This window comes from Grampus griseus (assembly GCF_964374135.1).
Source record: "Grampus griseus genome assembly, chromosome: 16".
NCBI classification, from domain to species: domain Eukaryota; kingdom Metazoa; phylum Chordata; class Mammalia; order Artiodactyla; family Delphinidae; genus Grampus; species Grampus griseus.
In genome coordinates, this window is record NC_139010.1 from 77442731 (window position 1) to 77465208 (window position 22478).

The 22478-nt window shown below is 46.0% G+C and overlaps 1 protein-coding gene across 1 annotated transcript in view; it reads left to right on the top strand.

Moving 5' to 3' along the window:
- The window catches only part of DMBT1 (deleted in malignant brain tumors 1), a gene marked incomplete at its 5' end in the record, with an annotated part of 43203 nt that extends 36246 nt beyond the window's left edge, over positions 1–6957 (top strand). The window contains 3 exons of the mRNA XM_082672977.1: positions 3632–4020; positions 4658–4929; positions 6408–6957. Coding sequence (XP_082529103.1) covers positions 3632–4020; positions 4658–4929; positions 6408–6574 — 828 coding nt within the window. The 3' untranslated portion in view covers positions 6575–6957. The remainder of the gene's footprint in view (positions 1–3631; positions 4021–4657; positions 4930–6407) is intronic.
- Positions 6958–22478: the final 15521 nt, after the last annotated feature.

Consider the following 22478-nt stretch of genomic DNA (forward strand, 5'->3'; position numbering starts at 1 on the left):
TACATAGTGAGCCGACCTGGTGGGAGGGGACTGCCTGCAAAGGGGCAGGATGGAGCTGTTTGAATTAATGGGAGTGTTGGGTCTTTTACTGTCAAACCCCACCGAATGGTAAACTTAGAGTTGTTGCACTTCATTGTATGTAAATTCATTTAAAACTCTGCACTCTAAGTTCTGAATTTTTGGCTGACACCTAAGTAATCACTTCAAGATTTTGTCTGTCAGGGAACAGACACAGTGCAAATACTTTTATTAGGTTAGGACCGCAGTATATATACAGCACAAAAGGCTCAAATACGTACAATGTGTGTGACACACGCGATCAGAGGGTTTGCCCGTCACCAAAGACGTACCGTACATTTGCCGCGTGCCCGGCTAGGTGCTATGAGCGTGTGTTCATTACCTGGCAAGGTCACAGGGAACCGTGAGAGAGGGAGGGGACGCTCGTTTAGCTAACCAGGTGGGCCTGTCAGCCACAGGTGGGTGCCTGGGCCCGAGGGTCTGCCGTTGCCACTGTGGCCCCCCAGCTCCCATTGGACAGTCCCTACAGACACCAGATCTCCTTCTGATAGGAGCTGAGCGGGTCAGGGAGGCTTACATGCAGAGGAGGGTACAGATGGGTCACGCCCTGCAAACGTTCTAGTCGACCTGGCTTTTACATTTCGCGCTGTCAGTCAATCGTGTTGGATTCTGGTTTGTCCTGAGTTTAGTCAGTGGGAATCAGTCTGCCAAAGGTGACCCACCCCTCCCAGTTCCAAATATGCAGCCTGGAGCCTCTGACATCTGAGCCCTCCTATCTGTGTTCCTTCATCTCCAATAGGAGCTGCCCAAGCCACGGGCCAGCCCTGGTCTTCTAACCTGGCTGGTCATGGGCAGCACAAGCTACATTCTGATTCCTCTGCTTACTTAAATACCTGTATCCCCTAGTAAACCGTGCCTCCAGGGCAGGCCAATGTTTCATTCATCTATGCAACTGCGAGTGCCCCTGGTGTGGAGCCTAAGCCTTTATAATCATATTATTAGGGACTAGTATGCGTGCCAGGCACTGAACTAAGAGTTCCACGAGACTTTCAAAATTCCCGAGACAACTTTTATTCCCATTTAATTGTGAGGAAACGGAAGTTTGCAGAGGTTAAGCCACTTGCCCTAGGCCACATGATCATGAACTGTGGAGCCGGCATTCAAAGGCAGGACGGTATGATCCGTAGCTGGGACTTTCTGCATCTCCTCCAGGTGCCCCGTTTAGTGGGTGTCTGACAAACGTTGGCTCGTGTGTCTGAATAGGCAAGGTCTCCCCACCACAGGAGTGGGATGCCAGGCGGAAGAGGCCGGGTCTCTATGGGATAGCTGTTGATGTGTCTGCCGGACTCCCACTCCATCCCAAGTGCCTTGTACGCTGAGCAGACGTCTAATAATGAATTTTAATTTAAAATCAGAACAGCTTCTGATGATCAAGAAATACACCGGCACCCCACTTTCATTGTTTGGCGTGCATTCAGAATCTAGCTTGACCGCGGAAACCACAGGCAGATGTGGATTCAAGAACACTGTCATGTGAATATACAGAGTTCAACTGAAGGCACCTCAGCTTGTCTTTGAAGGAGTAACAAGGTGGCAACATTTATATGGTCTATTGCGATAACCACTGGCACTCCAATATAAAGCTCCCCCCGCTTTTTTAAAGAAAATATAAAGGCGGAAAATACAGTGTACTTCCCATGAAGGAATGGAAGGCATAGAGCCCATCCTAGGCCCTTTGCCAGACCTGAGTCCAAAGTGCGGGCTCTGGCGCCCCCTGCAGGCCAGAGCCTCCCTCTGACGGGAGAAAAGGGAAACCCACGGTCAGAGAGTAGGCAAGGGTCCCAGGGTGGCAAGACCACTTTAGATAGCTGTTAAACTTGTCTCTTTTCACATGTCTTTCTGGAAGGGACAAACTCAGAGCTGAATTTTACAACTTTAGACATGAAGTTAAAGCCTCTCCGACACATGCTGCTCTAAAGAATAATTATATTTAGTTGTACAAGTGCTGGCTTCAGAAGGGAACTTGTCTGATTTCCCAAATGGCCAGGAATGAACTTTTGCTCCTGACAGGGTGTATAACTAAATGTCATATGACATTTAGTGACAGTGACAAACTTGCTTTTTTTTTTTTTTTTTTTTTTTTTGCGGTACGTGGGCCTCTCACTGTTGTGGCCCCTCCCGTTGCGGAGCACAGGCTCCGGACGTGCAGGCTCAGCGGCCATGGCTCACAGGCCCAGCTGCTCCGCGGCATATGGGATCTTCCCGGACCGGGGCACGAACCCGTGTCCCCTGCATCAGCAGGCGGACTCTCAACCACTGCGCCACCAGGGAAGCCCCTATATATTTTTTTAAGAGTAAGGTTGTCTTACATTTTAGGGCTTCTGTTTAGGCCGCTATGGTGTTATTTCTGTGCCTGTTCTCGCAGAGGCACCCACGGCTGGTGGGAACTCGTACCAGGCAAGGACAAGTTTGCTTAGGACCATCACAGCATTTGGGAGGGAAAGAGTGCACCACCCCCAGTCTCCACCTGGGGATGCTGCTCTTGTGCTCACCTCCCCTGCGGCCAGATGATCATGACCATGGGGCCTGCAGGGGTGCTTGCTCACCTGTGTCCTCTTGGCCATTTGGGCTGGTTGCTCCTGGCACCATCCTTCTTTCATCACAAGTACTTTTGCTGGACTTCCGTCCCCTGGACCTTTCCTCCATTCCACGGATCTTTATTGATGCTACTGATGCTATAGTTAACACCAAGCCCTGGGAAAAGAGAGATGCTTAGACATCACCCTTTCCTTGAAATGCTTACAGACCACCAGGTGTGAGACTCTTGTCTCTGGAAAGGTCACTCTTACGAGATGGTAGGCACATCAAACAGCGTGAGAGACCAACGTTCTTATGAATTTGCTGCTTCATGAAAGGCACAGCAGGAAATGGTCCTGTGGTTTGGGGAGTGGAGAAGCAAAGCGTGACAGGAAGTGCTCCAGCATTGCCATGGCCTCCACTCCAACCTCCACACACACCACCACCACCTTGTTGTCCATATGAGCCTCTGGGGAATTTCCTGCCCCAGAGGTCAGAGACCTGCCGCAGCCATAACCCTGGATCTCTGTTGCTTCAGGCTCCAGCAGCTTCAGACACCAAACTGCAGTAACTACTGACCCATCCAAACAGCACAGTGAAAACGAATCCTACTAGCCCCTCCCATGACTGCCTCCCCTGATTTCTCCCAGCAAGAGTGAGAATGAAATAGAACAAGCCAGAAGGGTCCTGAGCCATGGAGACCAAACTCAGCTTAGTCATACAGCAGGGGTAGGGGGTCATCCAGACACCCCCATCTTTCCATAAGCAGCAGCTCCTGGGAGGCACCAGCACACTGTGGTCCCCATCACGTGGCAGAGGAAAGGGGATGTGTGAAAGGAGGGAGTCTAGCTGGTGAAGTGTATCCATCCCAGGGAACGGTAGCCATGGTGATAGGCATGTGCCGTCTCTGTGTGGTTCTGGGAAGGTTTTGAAATCTTGCAGCATCATTTCAGTCTCATTCTCACCCAAAGCAGCAACGAGATTCCCTTAGTAGGTGACGTTTGCCTGACTCTGCTCGCCTGCCTGTCTCTCCCAGGTGGATAATGATACCATCACCTACTCCAACTCCCTCAAAGCAGCTGTTTCGCGTGGCATCATCAAGAGGAGGAAGGACCTCAACATTTACGTCAGCTGCAAAATGCTCCAGGACACCTGGGTTAACACGATGTACATTGCTAATGACACCCTCGAGGTCAAGAACATACAATACAGCAATTTTGACATGAACATTTCCTTTTATACATCCTCTTCATTCTTATATCCCGTGACCAGCAGCCCATACTATGTGGACCTGAACCAGGATTTGTACCTTCAGGCTGAAATCCTCCATTCTAACGCCTCCCTGGCCTTATTTGTGGACACCTGTGTGGCGTCACCATCTCGCGATGACTTTACATCTTTGACTTATGATCTCATCCGGAGTGGGTAAGGAGTGTCTTCATGGGGTGGACTTCAGCCTCTACCTGATAACTCACACACAACCAGCCCAGAGCTCAAGGAAGGCAGACTGGGCTCCCGGTAGCTCCAGCTTAACTAGCCAGGCTGTCACCTCTGGGCACCTGGAGAACTGAGTGGCCATCAAGCAGGTTAGCTATAAAGTAAAATTAGACTGAGTGACTAAATTCCAGGCAAGCCTTAATATGAAAAAAGACATGCCTGTAGTGGGAAAACGTTGATTTTGAAGCAGATGGAGGTTGGGATGCCTGCTCTGCCCCGTCCCAGCTGCATCTTTCTGGACAGGCAATAGCACCTCTCTGAGCCAGTTTCTGCAGGCATCAAATGAGCGTAGTGGAGCCCATATCACAGCCTGTTGGAAGGATTAAACAAGAAGGAGGAGATGGGGTGCCGCACAAAGAGCCTGTTGGAAGGATTAAACAAGAAGGAGGAGATGGGGTGCCGCACAAAGAGCATGCCAAGCAGGTGGTCCACAAGGAAGGCTGTGAAGGCAGCAGGTGGTCCCCTGACCGCCACCCTCTGAGGAGGGTGCACAGCCCACGGGGTGGGTGGCATGAGGAGTGCAGTGCCTTGTTGAGAGCTGACGGTGACTCCTCTCCTCCTCCAGGTGTGTGAAGGATGAAACCTACCGATCCTACCACCAGCCCTCACCCAACGTCCTCCGCTTCAAGTTCAATTCCTTCCACTTCCTGAGCCGCTTCCCCTCCGTGTACCTGAAGTGCAAGATGGTCGTGTGCAGGGCATACGATGCCTCATCCCGCTGCAGCAGAGGCTGCATCGTGAGGGCCAAGAGGGGCGTGGGCTCCTACCAGGAGAAGGTGGATGTCGCCCTGGGACCCATCCAGCTGCAGGTCCCGCATGCTGAGAAGAGGAGCCTGGGTAGGTGGCCATCTCCCCACCCCACCATCTGCCGGGGCCCGGGCCCGTGCACCATGGGGACTTGGGTTGCTTCCGTGGGTGTCCCATTTCCCCTCGAATAGGGCTCCTGTGCTACTCTGGGCGATATGAAGTGGAGCTAGACCTGGTTCTCACCTTCTTCCAAGAGCTTCTGGTCTATGGGGGATGCGCGTGTAGGGTTTGGTCAAGACAGTTCTAATGTGGGACACAGAGCACCTGACAGTTTTACCCTCTGGGTTCTGAATACCCAACCTCACACTCATCTGTAAAACAAAAACGTTAATACTTACCTCTTAGGACTGTTGAGTGGGTTACACAAAATACTGTTAGTTGCACTGCTCTGGCCCTTGCCTGGTATAAGCCACTGGCTGCAAAGAACGGTGATGTTGTTACTGTCGTTATTGTCACCAATGTTAACGTTAATCATCACATTATTACTTATAATGATGATGACAAACTGTAGCCCTGGAGTAGCGCATGCAATCAGGGTCTGGGCAGGGCCGTGTAGGTCCAGGCAGGACTGGTGTATTCTCACGGCTCCCAGGGGTTGATCCTGGAAAAGCCATTTCATTTTCCCCATCTAGAACGGGAAGCAGATTTCCCACTGTGCTGTTCTGTTGTGCATGTGGGTGAGGAAATGTTTGCCGAGGGAGTCCCATGATTTCTGGTCCAGGCAGGGCCAGGTCAACAAATGTGGTGGCCTTGGTGACAGGGGCAGATGTGGGGCGGCGCTAGAGTCACAAATCCTCCCGCAGTCACAGGCTTCACCCTACAAGGATCTTTGACAGCTCTCTCCCCTCAGGGCCCAGATCCAGGCCCTCCCCTGGAAGTCTGGCTTGCTTCCAGGCTCTTTCCTCCCATCTGCAACATTCCAGGCACCTTTGGAAGACCTATTATGTGCCAGGAGACAGAGAACTAAATACATCAAAATCCTTGCCCGGAGGAGCTTCCATTCCAGTGGGAGGGGACACAGTGCGGCCATAAGTCACCTGCATGGTACCCACCACGGGGGCTGGAGCTACAAGAGAGAAGGAAGGCAGGGCAGGGGGAGGGGCAAAGGCGGCCGATGGGGACTCTGCTCATGTCTCTCCTTTCCCTTCTCTTCCCACCGGCACTGCAGTAGCTTAAGTCCAGTGTCCCTCCTGCTGGGCCCTTTGTGCCCATCTCCCAAATGGACTCAAATGCCCCAACTCACTCTCCTCCCGTCCATCGGGAGCCTTCAGCCAGATCTTATGCCAAAGGCCAGCTCTGACTTCCTGTTCACAAACCTTTGCTCCTGTTGGCTGACAAGACACTGGGAAATCTGCCAGGGCTGACACTCAGCTGCTCCTTGGGGTCTGACCTCAGTTTCCTGAAAGGCACTCTTTTCTCCCTTCTTTTCCCCGCCCACCAAACAGTTCTGATTGCCATCACCCTGCCCTCGGACCCCCGTCCTTACTTCTCTCCCCTTTCCTTCCCAGACCGGACAGAGGTTGACCTGGAAGAGGAGGCCAGCGCCCAGGGGAGCTACCACAGCACCACCATCCTTGCTGGGGTCTTCCTGGTCGTGCTCTTGGCTGTAGCAGCCTTCACATTGGGGAGGAGCACCCGTGCTGCCCATGGCCAGCGTCTGAGCTCTAGGATGTGAAGCAGGAGATAACGCGCGATGCTCAGACACAGGCCCCCATGCTCTGGAGCCCGTGAGAGGAGGGAAGAAACCAGTGTCCAGAGCTTGGCACATAGAGCACCCAACTCTGGCCCAGGTGCACAGTGGTGGGTGGTGGAGGAGGGGGTGAGAAAGATGGGAGCAGGTTTTCCCAGAAACACAGACTTGGTGCTGGGACAAAATGTCAGTCAAGCAGGTGCTGGAACCTGAAATCCCACGTGAGGCAGTGGGCCACACGCTAGAAGCAGCAGCGCTTTTTCTAGATAGAATTTCTTTTCTGACTTTTTATGAACCAGCTTCTTTGGCCTGTGGTGTATATCTTAGTGTATATCTTAGCCTTTTCTTATTATAGGACAAGCCAAATAAAGAACTTTTTCAAAGCAAGTGTCGGTTTGGTCACTGTTTCCAGCGTCACATCTAAGCACTAATCCCTTCATGTTAGGTAGGTAACGTGGGCTCCCACAAGGAGTGAGAAAGGCCATGGGGCCCTGCCCTGTCGTGCCCCTGAGGCAGAGGAGAGTGCGGAGTGAGCAGTGAACAGATGGGGCTGAGACAGCTTCACCGCATCCTCCACACGCAGCCCCTGGGGGTCTTCACGGGCAAGGCGGCTGTGATGGGCAGACAGCCATGCCCACATCAACCTGCCTCCCCTCCCTGGACCCATTACAGCCTCCATACACAGGGCATGGGAGGCAAAGCTGGGCACATTCCCTTCTTGTACGTGTCCTCAATGGAGCAGGTAGTTGTAGGAGGGCTGAGGTTGGCCCGAGGGGCCTGGGGTGGTGTCAAGCTTGGGGTGTGGGCTGAGAGGGTGAAATGTCAGGAGCTCATGGGGGAAACAGGACAGAAAACTCTCGACCGAGACCCGCAATGACCCATGACATGTCTGCTACCTCCCACATGGCCTCCCGTGAGGTGTGAAGTGTGGAGTAGACTTGGTGGAGGGTCAGGAAGTACAGGAAGTTGGAGCCTTTAACATCTGTGTGAAAGCATCTCCCACTAGGTTGACAGGGGACCTGCTTGACACCACTGCATGCGGTTGGCCATCTGACCACTAAAACCTCTGTCCCCTGTCCTTCGGCCACTGGAGCCTCATTTATATCACCCTGGTTTGGGAGGGGACCACTCACCCTTATTTTCCTGGGATCTTCTTGGTTTGGCACTGCTGCCCCTTGTCCTGAGAACCCCCTCTGTTCCCCGACTAACCAGGAGGGTTGGTCAGCCTAAACTTTGGGCAGCAGGGCTAGCGGGGAGCTGGGGTCTAGGTTCCCATGACAACCATGCAATGTAGCAGACAGGATGGAGAAGCAGGCAGGAGACCAGGCCGAAGTGCAGCAGCCGAGGTGGCTGCTACCTGCCTTGATGCCCCGGACACAGGATCTGGGAGACGGCCCTTAGCTCAGGTGAGTGTCTGGTCTTTTTTTTTTTTTGGTCTCTAGGGGCCAAGACCAGATGGGTGAGAAGACCTCAGGTTTTACTCAGGACTGGATCAAGACCCTGAGTTACGAAAGCATATGGGCCTTCATGACGTGTGTGTGTGTGTGTGTGTGTGTGTGTGTGTGTGTGTGTGCGTGTGCACGCGCACATCTGGGGTGGGCTGGATAACGTCTTCCAGCACCACGTGAGGAGCTAGGCCAGCACCACTGATGTTCACTCTCCAGTGTGTGAGCACAGTGACGTCTCTGCCTGCGGGAGAAGTGGAAAAGGGAAAGTGTCTAGTGGGGAAGGGTCCCTGGTGGCTGGAGTCACAGGACCCCATTCTAACAAGATGTCCGTTTCAGGAAGAGATTCCTAGAAGGAAGGCTAGTCCTGCTTTGACTTCCCTTCTTGAGGGAAGGTCTAGCTCAGAGAGAGAAGAAGCCATTTGGGAGTTGTCTGCCCTTTTCTGGAGGACCAGCTGGAAACTGCAAACGGGCTGCCTCCGCAAAGCCGCAGGCACTGAGCCCACCCTGGGGCTGCGCTTTGCGGGAACGGAGAGCAGTCAGATGAGGCCCAGGACTTTTCCTTGCACTTGTTCTCAGTTTGTAACTGCATCTGTAATGTGCCTGACTCTTTTCTCTAACACAGGGAAGCAGACTGACGTCCTCCCTGGAGACAAAGGCTGCTGAACTGGAATTAGGTTTGGCTTGTAGTGGTTGTGGGGGGGCAAAAGCTTATCGTTACCCTCTTAGGGTTTTATGCGGCAGGGCTGCGGCTTCAGTTGACAGAAGACAACTCAACAGGAGGAAAACATACAAGTTTATTTAATGCAAGTTTTACATGACGTGGGGAGAGACTTCATAAGAAATGGAACCCCCCCAAATTGGGAAACCTACTTGCTTTTATATGTGTTTCAACAAAGAGAAACAACGGTGGAAAAGTAATTACACTATGTGAGGAAGACAAGATACTTAGAATTATTTTACCAAGGTCTCTGTGTATAGAATGCTCTGGACTCAACTTTATGTCCTGATGATAAGGATGTTATTTCCTTCTGGCATCAGGAGGATGCATTTCAATGGCAACTTGTCTCCTGTTTTTAAGAAAAAGAAGGAAGGTCAGAGTGCGCGTGAGTGTGCTGTTGCTTTCGATTTGTCTTTTTTAAGTGTCTTTAAGTCAAAACAGTCAATATGCCACATCAACATACTTTCTGGTGGCAAGTTCTGAATTCCTTCAGGGTAAACATGAAAACAGGTTCAAGATTTTAAATAGGCTCAATTGTTTTAAAGCTAAGTCATTTCAAACTTTAGAGTCACTCAGGAGCCTCTCTGGTTGAGCTGGTGCAGGGCAGTGATCTACAGTCCTCCCGTTCCCAACTGTGATTCTTACAGAGTTGGCTCACCAGTCACTTTGAGAAATGTTCCTTTGCCTTTGCGTAAAAACCTCCCTGAAATTCAGCCCATGACTATATGGATAACATAGGAAAAAATCAAAAGCTCACATGGGTTCAAATAGAAAAGTAATGTTTCTAAGATCTGGAAACACTGATGACACAAAAATGGCCAGTAGGTTGAAGCTCAGGGGTCAACTGAGAGCTGGGAGCCGCCGTGTCCTCCAATGACATGACCTGCTGGGAGGGCCAGGAGCCGGCCAACCACATGGGGACTGATGTGCACCCACCCACCCAACGACCACCAGCTAAGGGAGGCTGATGAAGATCTTCTGCTGGACCTGGGGCCCCGCTGTGGGAGACAGAAGGTGGACACAGCGCAGGCACTCCTGGATCTCTGACTGGATCTGCAACTAGATCTGCAGTATCTCTGCAGGAGATCCAGCTGGCCCAGGAAAGAGCCACAGGGAGGTGACTGTGAAACCACTAGGACCAGGAGAGGAGAGTGCGGGGACGGAGAATGGGGAGAGGGCTGCGGGAGACACAGGGATCATGACGATATCCCGCTCCACATGGACCTACAAAACCAAATCACAACACATTTATTGAAGGAAATGCTAAGCATGTTGGCCAAGGAAATCAACACCTGGCACAGAAGTTTACTCTGGGTTAGTGTGTTTGGGGAGATGGTTTTTTGTTTTGCCTCACGTGTCTAAATGACCAACTTTATTTAATCAGTGACAAGTTTCCTCAAAGGTGTTCTAAAAGCCATTTGGCTCTTTTATGGTTTTTTTTTTATATTTTATAATTTTATTTATTTTTTTATACAGCAGGTTCTTATTAGTTGTCCATTTTATACATATTGGGGTATATACGTCAATCCCAATGAACTGGGAGACTGAGATTATTTTTAACGACGTCAAATTTACATAACATAAAATGAACCATTTCAAGGGTACTTCAGTGGAGTTCGGTGTTATCACCGTGTTGTACAGCCACCAAGTCTATCTAGTTCCAACGCATTTTCATCAGCCCTAAATGAAGCCCACAGCATAAATGGTCATCTCTTTTCCCCTCCATCCTGTTGGAAGACTGACACTACCTTGCCACCATCCGTCTGCTTCTGTCTCTACAGATTTACCTCGTCACTCCAGATTAATTTTTAAGAACACTCCTGCAAAGACTGTAATAGGAATCTTGAAGGAGATCAATGGTATCTTGAAGGCATAACTTCTGACAGTTAAAAAAATAATAATCTATTTTGAAATAATTTCAAAGCCATATGGGCAAGCATCTTCAACAAAGTGTTAGTATGTTGAATCCAATAGTGTATACACACAATCATGTGGGATTACTTATGGGTATGTAAGGCTGGTGGAACATTCAAAAGTCAATTATTGTAATCCAGCACATCAATAGGGTGAAAAAGAAAAATCACATGATCATAACAATATATGCATGAAAACGTTTGACAAAATTCAACTCATTCATCATCAGTATTCAGGGTAAAATAGGAACAGAGGGAAACTTCCTCAACTTCAGAAAGAATATGCATAAAAACCCCATAGCAGGCATCACACTTAATGATGAGAAATTCAAATCTTCCCATGAATATCTGGTACAGGGCACGTATATTCCCTCTCACCACTCCTTTTCAACATCATACTGGAAAGTTTTGCTTCCAGTATGCAATAAGGCAAAGAAAGTAAGTAAAAAGTATTCAGATTGGTAAGGAAGAGATTAACTTTGTTCACAGATGACATGATCGTCTCTTAGAGAATATGAAAGAACTGTTAAGAAAAAAAAAAAAAACCTCTTGGAAGTAATACGTGATTATACCAAGGCTGCAGAATTAAAAAGGTTAATATACAAAAGTCAGTTGCTTGCCTATATATTAGCAATGAACAAACAAAATTTGAAGTAAAAAACACAATATAATTTACATTAATACCCCAAAAGTGAAATGCTTAGGTTTTAATCAAGCAAAATTTTTACGTGATCTACATGAGAAAAACTACAAAACTCTTTTGAATTAAATCAAAGGGTAGCTAAGTGAATGGAGAGATAATCCATGTTCGTGGGCAGGAAGACTCAATATTGTCAAGATTTTAGTTCTTCCCAAATTGATCTATAAATTCAATGCAATCCCATTCAAAATCCCAGCAAGTTATTTTGTGGGTATGGACAAGCTGACTGAAAACTTTATATGTGGAGAAAAATGACACAAAATAGACAAGAAAATATTGAAGGAGAAGAACAAAATTGGAAGACTGACACTATCTGACTTCAAATTTTCTATAATGCTACAGTTATCAAGACAGCATGAACAACTCATACAGCTTAATATAAAAAAAAAGCTCAATCAAAAAATGGGCAGAAGACCTAAATATCAATAGAAATTTCTCCAAAGAAGACACACAGATGGCCAACAGGCACATGAAAAGATAATCAATATCACTAATTATTAGAGAAATGCAAATCAAAACCACAATGAGGTATCACCTCACACCAGTCAGAATGGCCATAGTTAAAAAGCCTACAAATAACAAATGCTGGAGAGGGTGTGGAGAAAAGGGAACCCACCTACACTGTTGGAGGGAATGTAAATTGGTGCTGCCACTATGGAGAGCTGAATGGAAGTTACTTAAAAACCAAAAATAGTGTTAACATATGATCCAGAAATCCTGCTCCTAGGAATATATCTGGAGAAAACTCTAATTCAAAAAGATACACGCACCCCAATGTTCATAGCAGCACTGTTTACAATAGCCAAGACACGGAAGCAACCTAAATGCCCATTGACTGATGAATGGATAAAGAAGATGTGGTATACATACATATATATATATATATATATATATATATATATACACACAATGGAATACTACTCAGCCATAAAAAAGAATGAAATAGTGTCATTTGCGGTAATGTGGATGGACCCAGAGATTATCACATTAAGTGAAGTAAGTCAGACAGAGAAAGACAAATATCATATGATATCACTTATATGTGGAATCTAATCATGTATCATGGTATTTACACAAAAATAATTGAAAACTTATGTTCACACAAAAATCTGCACTCGAATGTTATGCAGCTTTATTAATAATTGTCAAAACTCAGAAGCAACCAAGACGTCCTTTGGTAGGTGAATGAATCAATAAAGTGTAGTACATCCAGGAATGGAACATTATCCAGCACTAAAAAGAAATGAGCTATCAAACCATGAAAAGGGACTTCCCTGGTAGTGCAGGGGTTAAGAATTCACCTGCCAATGCAGGGGACATGGGTCCAATCCCTGGTCTGGGAAGATTCCACATGATATGGAGCAACTAAGCCCATGCACCACAATTACTGAGCCTGTGCTCTAGAGTCCACGAGCCACAACTACTGAAGCTTGCGTGCCGCAACTACTGAGGCCACATGCTGCAACTACTGGAGCCTGTGCACCTAGAGCCAGTGCTCCACAACAAGAGAAGCCACCACAATGAGAAGCCCATGCACTGCAATGGAGAGTAGCCCCTGCTCACCGCAACTAGAGAAAGCCCACGCACAACAATGAAGATCAAACACAGCCGAAAAAACAAACAAACAAAACCAAAAAAAGAAAAGACAAATGGAAGAAACTTAAAGGCATATTGATAAGTGAAAGCCGCCAATCTGATAAAGCTACATACTTTACCATTCCAGCTATTTGACATTCTAGAAAATGTAAAACTATGAAGACAGTAAAAAGGTCAGTGGTTTGCAGGGCTTAGGGAGGAGTGATGAATATGTGGAGCACAGAGGATTTTGAGGGCAATGAAAATACTCTGTGTGATATTATAATGATGGATATATGTCATTACACATTTGTCCAAACCCACAGAATGTTCGAACACCAAGAGTGAAGTCTAATGGAAACCACCGACTTCAGATGATTATGATGCTTCAATTTTGATTCATCAGTTGTGACAAATGTACCACCCTGATGAGTTATGATGATAATAGACTAGGCTATGCATGTGTGGGGCTTAGGATATGTGGGAAATCTCTGTGACTCCCTCACAATTTTGCTCTAAACCTAAAACTGCTTTTAAAAATAGTCTTATGACAGGAATTTCTTGGTGATCCAGTGGTTAGGACTCTGAACTTCCACTGCTGGGGCCTGCGTTCAATCCCTGGTTGGGGAACTAAGATCCCACAAGCTGCATGGCATGGCCAAAAAAAAAAAAAAAAAAGGTCTCATGAAAACAAGGGTAATGAGACAGATTTTTAAAATAACTATTTTATCCATTCATTAATTCTTTGATTCAATAAATGTTTATTGTTTGCCCAAAAAATGGTATTAGTAATTCAAAGTGTCCTGCATCAAAAAACCATAGTTTTTTAAAGAACTATAACTCTCACCAAAATGGGTATAGAGGGAACACACCTCAACATAATAAAAGCCATATATGACAAGCCCACAGCTAATACCATACTCAATGGTGAAAAGTTGAAAACATTTCCTCTAATATCAGGAACAAGACAAGGAGGCCCACTCTTGCCACTTTTATTCAACACAGTATTGGAATTCCTAGCCACAGCAATCAGAAAAGAAAAAGAAATAAAAAGAGTCCAAATTGGAAAGGCAGAAGTTAAATGTCACTGTTTGCAGATGACATCGTAGTATACATATAAAATCCTAAAGATAAAACCCAAGAACTACTGGAACTCATCAATGAACTTGGTAAAGTGGCAGGATACAAAACTAATATAAAGAAATCTGTTTCACTTCTATACACTAAACACAAACTATCAGAAAATGAAATTTAAAAAACAATCCCATTCACAATCACATCAAAAAGAATAAAATACCTAGGAATAAACCTAAGGTGGTAAAAGACCTGTATCAAGAAAACTATAGGACACTAATGAAAGAAACTGAAGATGACACAATCAGATGAAAAGATATACCAAGTTCATGGATTGGAAGAATTAATATTGGTAAAATGACTGTAATATCCATGGCAATCTACAGAATCAAAGCAATCCCTATCAAAATACCAATAGCATTCTTCACAGAACTGGAACAAATAATTCTAAAATTTGTATGGAAACACAAAATACCCTGAATAGTCAAAGTAATCTTGAAAAAGAAGAACAAAGCTGGAGCTATCTCTCTGCTGCCTGATTTCAATCTATGTTATAAAGCTACAGTAATCAAAACAGTCTGGTACCAGCAGAGAAACAGACACATAGATCAATGGAACAGAATGGAAAGCCCAGAAGTTAACCCACACATATATAGGCAATTAACGTAAGATAAAGGAGGCAAGAATATACAATGGGGAAAAGACAGTCTCTTCAATAAACTGTGTTGGGAAAACTGGACAGTTACTTGTCCAGCAAAAGAATGAAACTAAACTACCCTCTTATATTGGTCACAAAAATAAATTCAAAATTGATTAAAGACCTAAATGTAAGACTAGAAACCATAAAACTTCTAGAAGAAAACATAAGCTCTTTGACATTGGTTTTAGTAATATTTTTTGGATATGTCTCCTTGGGCAAGGGAGACAAAAGTAAAAATAAATAAGACTACTTCAAAGAAAAATCTTTCACACAGGGAAGGAAACTATCAACAAAACAAAAAGACCACTTACTGAATGAAAGAAGATATTTGTAAATGATATATCTGCTACTGAAATAAGGAAGATATTTGCAAATGATATATCTGCTACTGAACTGAACTTGGGTCCACATGCCTGATGTGCAGCAAAGCCAATATATTGACACTGGGTTGTGGTCAAGGAAAGTACAGCATTTATTTCTGGGTGCTAAGCAAAGAGAATGGGCAACTTATGTTCATATGGCCTGAAATCTTGGATGATTTTCAGGGGAGGGTTTTTAAAGACAGTGTGAGGGAGAGGGTCACAGGGTGTATTTCAGCTCATGCACAATTCTCTGGTTGGTTGATGGTGAGGTAACAGTGTGATGTTTCAGGAATCTCAATCATCAACCTTCTGGTTCAAAAAGGTCTGGGGTCTACATACTGGTGGTCAGCATACAGTTAACTTCCTTCACCTGGTCGGGGTTTTAGTACCTGCAAAACAACTCAAGGATATGGCTCAGGATATTCTCTATAGCCCTTAAGGAGGAACTAAAGGTCCTTGACTTTGTTTTATGGTTAAGCTCTTATTATGTTGTCTTGCTTGATTGCTTTCCTTTGTTTCTGCATATTCTCACTTCTCTGATTAAATTTGTTCTTTGGAACTCAGGGAAGGTGTAGGATGCTAAATCTTCTCTCCAAACAAGAGGAGGGAAACAGGAGGGCGTCTGTCCTCAGGAAAGCCCTATAGGGTCCTATTCTATTTTGTGTCCTAAAAGGGATTAATATCCAAAATTTACAAAGAACTCACACAACTCAACGTGAAAAATAAACAATCTGATTAAAAAAGAGGGTCTGAATAGATATTTTCCAGAGAAGACATACAGATGGCCAACAGGAACATGAAAAGATGCTTAACATCACTAATCACCAGAGAAATGCAAATCAAAACCACACTGAGATATCACCCACACGTATCAGAACAACTATTTCCAAAAGAAAAAAGATAACAAGTGTTGGCATGGATGTGCAGAAAAGGGAATCCTTGTGCACTGTTGGTGGGAGTATAAGTTGGTGCAGGCACTATGGAAAACACAATGCAGATTTGTAAAAAAATTAAAAATACAACTACAATATTAACCAGCAGTTCCACTCCTGGGTATTTATCTGAAGAAAATGAAAAGATATATGCACTCCAATGATCATAGCAGCATTATTTACAATAGCCAAGATATGGAAGCAATTTAAGGGCCCATCAATAGATGAATGGACAAAGAAGAGGTGGTACATACATACAATGCGATGTTACTAAGCCATAGAAAAGAATGAAATTTTGTCATTTGCAACAACATGATAGACCCAAAGGGTTTTATGATAAGTGAAATAAGTCAGACAGAGAAAGACAAATACTGCATGATTTTGCTTATAGGTGGAATCTAAGAAACAAAACAAATGAACAAACATGACGAAACAGACAGAATTACAGACATAGAGAAAAAACAGGTGATTGCCAGAAAGGAAATGGGTAGGAGGAGGAAAGAAATAGGTGACAGAGATTAAGAGGTAGATACTTTCAGTTACAAAATAAATGAGTCACAAGTATGAAATGTACAGTGTGAGGAATACCATCGATAACTAAGTAATATCTTTCTATGGTGACATCGTAACAAAACTTTGAAATGTACAGGAATATCTCTTCACTATGTTATGTAGCAGGAACTAACAGAGTGTTTAAGGTTGTTGTACTTCAAAAACAAACAAACAAACAAACAAACTCACAGAATAAGGTATCAGATTAATGGTTACCAGAGGAGGTGGGTGGGGGAGGGAGAATTGGATGAAGTCAGTCAAAAAAGACAAACTTCCAGTCATAAGAAAACTTAGTACTAGGCATGTAATGTACAACATGATAAATACAATCAACACTGTATGTTATACATTAAAGTTGCTAAGAAAGAAAATCCTTAGAGTTTTCATCACATGGAAAAAAATTTTTTCTATTTCTTTAGTTTATAACTATATGAGATTATGGATGATCACTAAACTTATTATGATAAATATTTCATGATGTATGTAAGGTAAATCATTATGCTATACACCTTAAACTTATACAGTGCTGTATGTTAATTATATCTCAATAAAAGTGGAAGAAAAAATAGGAATTCAGAGATTATTTAATAAAATATGATGGCGGATGCCCTGAAATTATCCAGAGTGAAAAAAAAAAAAAGTTTTCTGCTCAAAGGCCATAGTTTCAGGCAATTTTACAAGGAAATATCACTGTTTTCAATCATCTTTATCTTTTTTTTATATAAAATTATTTTATTTATTTATTTTTGGCTGCATTGGGTCTTTGTTGCTGCGTGCGGTGTTTCTCTAGTTGCGGGAAGCGGGGGCTACTCTTGGTTGCGGTGCGCGGGCTTCTGACTGTGGTGGCTTCTCTTGTTGCAGAGCACGGGTTCTAGGCGCACAGGCTCAGTAGTTGTGGCTCGTGGGCTCTAGAGCACAGGCTCGGTAGTTGTGGCGCATGGGCTTACTTGCTCCGTGGCATGTGGGATCTTCCCGGACCAGGGTTTGAACCCGTGTCCCCTGCATTGGCAGGCGGATTCTTAACTGCTGCGCCACCAGGAAAGCCCAATCATCTTTACCTTATTCAAAATATCTTAGAGGAAGTAAAAAGGCTACCCAAATCGTTTTAAATTTAGAATAATCTCATAAAATTATGATCTGATGTGAGTAATAGGCAAGGACAGTACAGGAGAGGAAACTAGGCAAAGTTATGAACATAGATGCAAATATAAGATAAAAGAAAATGGAATAGGATAGAACTTTAGGGAACTGAATTTAGTAGTTTATAAAATATTCTTAAAAAGTAAGGTTTTACATAGATATAGTTGGATACTGCTACTAACCACTTCTTATTTAAATTTATTTAAATTTATCAGTAGATGAGATAATTTCCTTCTTTGTTGGTTTTTAAAGTTTTATTTTTTGTGTGTGCAAGGACTGAATTTGAATAAAATTAGTAAACAAGGGGAAAAAAAAGTAAGGTTTTACCCTAAGAATGCAAACATAATTTGAAATCAGAAAATCTATTAATGAAATTTCTCATATTAATAGAATTAACACTAAAATCCATATTAACACCTCAATGGATACAGAAGCAAATTCAACAAAACTGAATAGCTATTAATGTTGTAACAAAACGCTTAGAAACTAGTCATTGAAGGAAACAAGTTTAAGTTCATAACTCACAACAAGAAAGAACATACAGCAAAACATATAATTTATAACTGAGACGTCAGGAGCAAGCCTAGAACACTACAGAATGACTGTCATCAAGTTTAGTCAACATTGGATTGGAGGCTTTCCTCCAGTATAGCCAATATAGCCTTTCCTCAAGAAAAGTGAGATGGAGCAGGTCTGCTCAGCTTGGGGGGCCCAAACAGAAGACAGCTCTTGTTCTTCTGAGTCTCTAAGGAAACTTAGAAGCACTTTCTGTCCTTGGATTCATGAGACCTTAAATGGGTGAGGATGTTTCCTGCTGCGTGTGATTGAAACCCCATCTCAAATGCCTTCAACAACAAGGATGGGGATGACTCCTGGGGCTGGAAGAGTGGAGGTTTTGGAGGTGAGGTTGCCCAGTGGCTCTGGACTGGCAGCCCCACCCTCCTCTTGCCTTGTGACTTGACTTCACTCTCAGTTGAGAGGAAGTGGAGAGCAGACCTCTCCCACCTCCCCTGCAGCCAGACCTTTCCTTTCACTTCAGTGGCCCATTTAGGGGACACGCTCATTCCTGCACCATCACCAACCAGGACAGGGAGTCCCCTGGTGACACTCACACCACCTCTTCCACCACTGAGGCCAGTTCTCAGAGCTGGGTCTGGGATCAACCTCTCCCAAAGCCCATGGGACATTCAGGGGGGAAGAGAAACTGAATAAACCTGTGGTTCTCTGTCAACGAGGAGGAAATCCATGCTGGGGAGGCAGCTTACAAAATGCCCAAGAGACCCTTGAATGTTTCCGTGAGAATAAAGCCTGGGTGCTCAGCAGGAGATGACGCCCATCTGGAAAGAGAGTCGATGGAAAGTTCTCATGGGGTGGAAGGCACGTAGGGGTCTGTGAGCCAGGTGGAGACAACTAGTACATCTCATGGAGAAGGAGAGGTAAGATGTGCCGTGGAGCAGTCCACAGGGAAGGAGCTTAGAAGGGGGGAGACCAGGCTTGTTTAGAAACCAGGTGTGACCTTTGGGGACAGAATCCGAGGGGCAAAAATCCTCAAAAACTGCTGTTAACCCATAAATTTCCTCCAGAGGACGTTGTGATTTTAGGAACCTTGAATTTCCCTGGAAAAGGGACCGTGCTTACTTTTTCTCCCCAGGCAGCCACAGCCGTGCTTGGACACTGCTGGGAGGACAGCCAGCCTGACACTTTGGAGTTGAAGGCAGGTGCTTGGGCTGGGATGTAAGATGAGGAACTGCCTTTTCCCCAGGGTTCCCGTGTTGACTCAATTCTTGCATTTATATCCATTGGGGAGCTCATCCGTCCTCTCCACAGACCAGGGCTGGGTAGTATTCTGAGTAAAGGTGGCTGTGAGGGGTAACAGGGAAAGATTAGGAAAGGGATATTCTAGACGGAAGGAGAACTGTGAGGAAATATTATATTTTATATTGGTAATAACCAGGGAGCTTAACGACTGAAGCAGAATTCTCATTGTATCCTGAGAGGGAGAAGCTGTCCAGTGTGCTTCCTCCCCCATTCATCAGCCAGGAGAGCTTGAGTGACCAGATGGCTCAAGGCAGCTTCCCTGGGTTCTGCTTGGGATGGAACGTTTCTCCACACTGTGAACCCATTAGGGCCTCTATGAAAAGACATAGGGATTGGAAAGGACAGGAAGTTTCTACAATCCATAAGAAAAAGATGAGTGATGCAACAGTAATAGAAAACTGGCCCAAAGATATGTATGCACAGGCATTTCACCAAAGAGCTGCAGTTGCATTAGAAACATAAAAAGAGACCAACTCCCCCGGCAATTGGAGAAATAACAATTAAAAAAAACTAGATATTAATTATAGGGTTTTAGATCAACAAGAAATTTTGACAGATTTGGTAAAATCCAGAGATGTTTATTTTTCAGGGAACTGGACTCTCATGTTTCTGTTTGGTTTGTAGTTGCTAATACTCCTTCGAAGGCAGTTGGGCTGCCATTTCTCTTTATGGCTGAATGACTTCTATTGTATGGACAGATCACGTTTCATTTACCCATTCATCAGTGGTTGGACATTTGGGTTGTTTCCACACTTTGTCTCTTACAATAATCCTGCTACGAATATTCATGCATACTTTTCTGTGTGGACTTACATTTTCATTTCTCGGGTAAATACCTAGTGGAAAGCTGGGCCACATGGAAACTCCTGTGGAGTCTGGTGAGCACCTGCTAGACTGTCTTCCACAGGAAGTTTCCCTGGGTTCTTATAACTGTGACACTCCTTGGACAGAGCCATATGGTATTGGTGTCATAAATACAGAAGGAATTCTGACGTGTGTACCCATGTCATCCTTGTGGAGACACCACACACGGGCTGGTATGCACTACAGCTGCTCCACCAATCCTGACCCACACCTGGAGCAGACTGGGGGCTGTCTATGCGCCTTTGCCCTGAGTGACAAAGGAGGGCTCTCAGAGAGACCAGGCAGCCAGGAGATCAGACCTCATCCCGCTTCTGCCACTGTCACCCTGTGACGTTGGGCAAGTCCCTTGATCTCTCTGGGTCTCAGTTCCCATCCTGTCCAAAGTGTTGTGAGGCTTCTGCAAGTTACTAGAGGTAAAAGTGCTGTCACTTAACCCCAGGCAGGAGGTGCTCCCCAAACAAGAGTTCCATGTAGCAGGTGGGCAACTTGCCACCCTTCATCCAGGACCACAGGAAGAGGAGAGGAAGAGAAGAAACTGCCCATTATTTCCCAGTCTGGGTGAGAAAGGACACAGAAGTGTCTTAGAAAGACAAGGGGTAAGTAGCAGGCAGCCTCCCTCCCTCTAGAGAACCCGAGGCTCCTGCAGCCCTGCTGGCCTGGCCTCCAGAGGGAGGGAGGAGATCAGGTGTCAGCGGCTGTGTCTATATAGCCCCAGGCCTCCAGGGCCAGGCTCATTCCTGAGGCTGCTGCCAGGCCTGCTAAGATGAAGCTGTCCAGCGCCATCCCTTGGGCCTTGCTGCTCAGCACAGGTAAAGCCTGGCCCCGAGCCCCTTACTCCTGGGCCTCTCTCTCTGCTTCCTGTTCAATCTAGAGATTCTATGCAGTTTGCTTGTTGCCAGCGAAGACAGTCTGCAAGATACTCTCCTCCAACGAGATGTCTCCCTCACCCTGGGCTGCAGGAGGAGGGGTCCAACAGGATGGCCATGACCCTGCGCTGAGACCACCTTGATTTTTAAACATTCTCTGGGCTCCCCTGTCTTTGTTCTGAGATGTTTTCTTGGGTCTCCCTGCCTCCCCACTCCCTCCTGCCTTAAGCCAATGTCCCTGGGATGCACTGCGGGGCAGCCAGGGCTCAGCCCAGACCTGGATGAGGGGAACCAGACGTGTTTTCGCTTTGGAGGGGTTCTTGGAGCTGTGACTGTGTGGGTGCTTGGAGGGGGCACCCTGGCTGGACCTGAGCTGGAGGGGGTGACCAATGGGGAAACGGGGGCCCCTGAGGAAGCCCCAGGACAGGTGGGTGTGCTCTGCACCTGCCCCCAGGGATTGAGACGTGGCAGCAACACAAGTTCGGGAACGAACAGCAGGAACAGCAGCTCCCCCCAGGGGCTGAGGATGTCCTGACAGGGAGAGCCTAGCCCTGCCGCTGGGACTGCCCTTGACCGCAGGAGGGAGAGCAGCGCTGATTCCCGACGCTGGGAGGGGAAAAGAAGCCGTCATTTCTTCAGGGAGACCTCTGTCTTCTTCTCCCTCATTCTGTATCTCTGTCTCATTCTGTCCTTTCCCCTGCTGTCCCCCTTTCTGCTCCAGCTCCTCTTCAGCTCTGCTCACTCTGCTTCCCTGCCCTCGACCTATTGTTCCTCCCCTGCTCACCTTTGCCCCTCACACTTCAGGGCAGGACAGCCCCCATCACTAGGCTCTCCCCTCCCCTCTCCTCCTCACTGCTCTCATCACCTTCAGGCAATGCGGGTCGGGGCTAGGAGATGCAGGTGGTGGCAAGTGGAAGGACAGGTCAGTGCGGTCAGTGTGTGAGCACAGACCCCTGTCAGTGTCCATCCCAGGCTGCTGTGAGGACCTTCCTGTCTGCCTGGTCCAGCGGGTGCGCCATTCTGATGGGACATTTTGTGGGCAGCTTGTGGGTAGAAATGCGTCCATCAGAGCCCTTCCTGCATCTGCTGTTTCTCAAGTGCCTTCAGTTCAAATCATCAGTATGCCAAGATGGTATGTTTCAGGAATGAGATATTTAATGCACAAATCAATAATAAGGATAAAAATTAAAATAGTTACTAAAAAATAGTGGAAGAAAGTCCACTAAG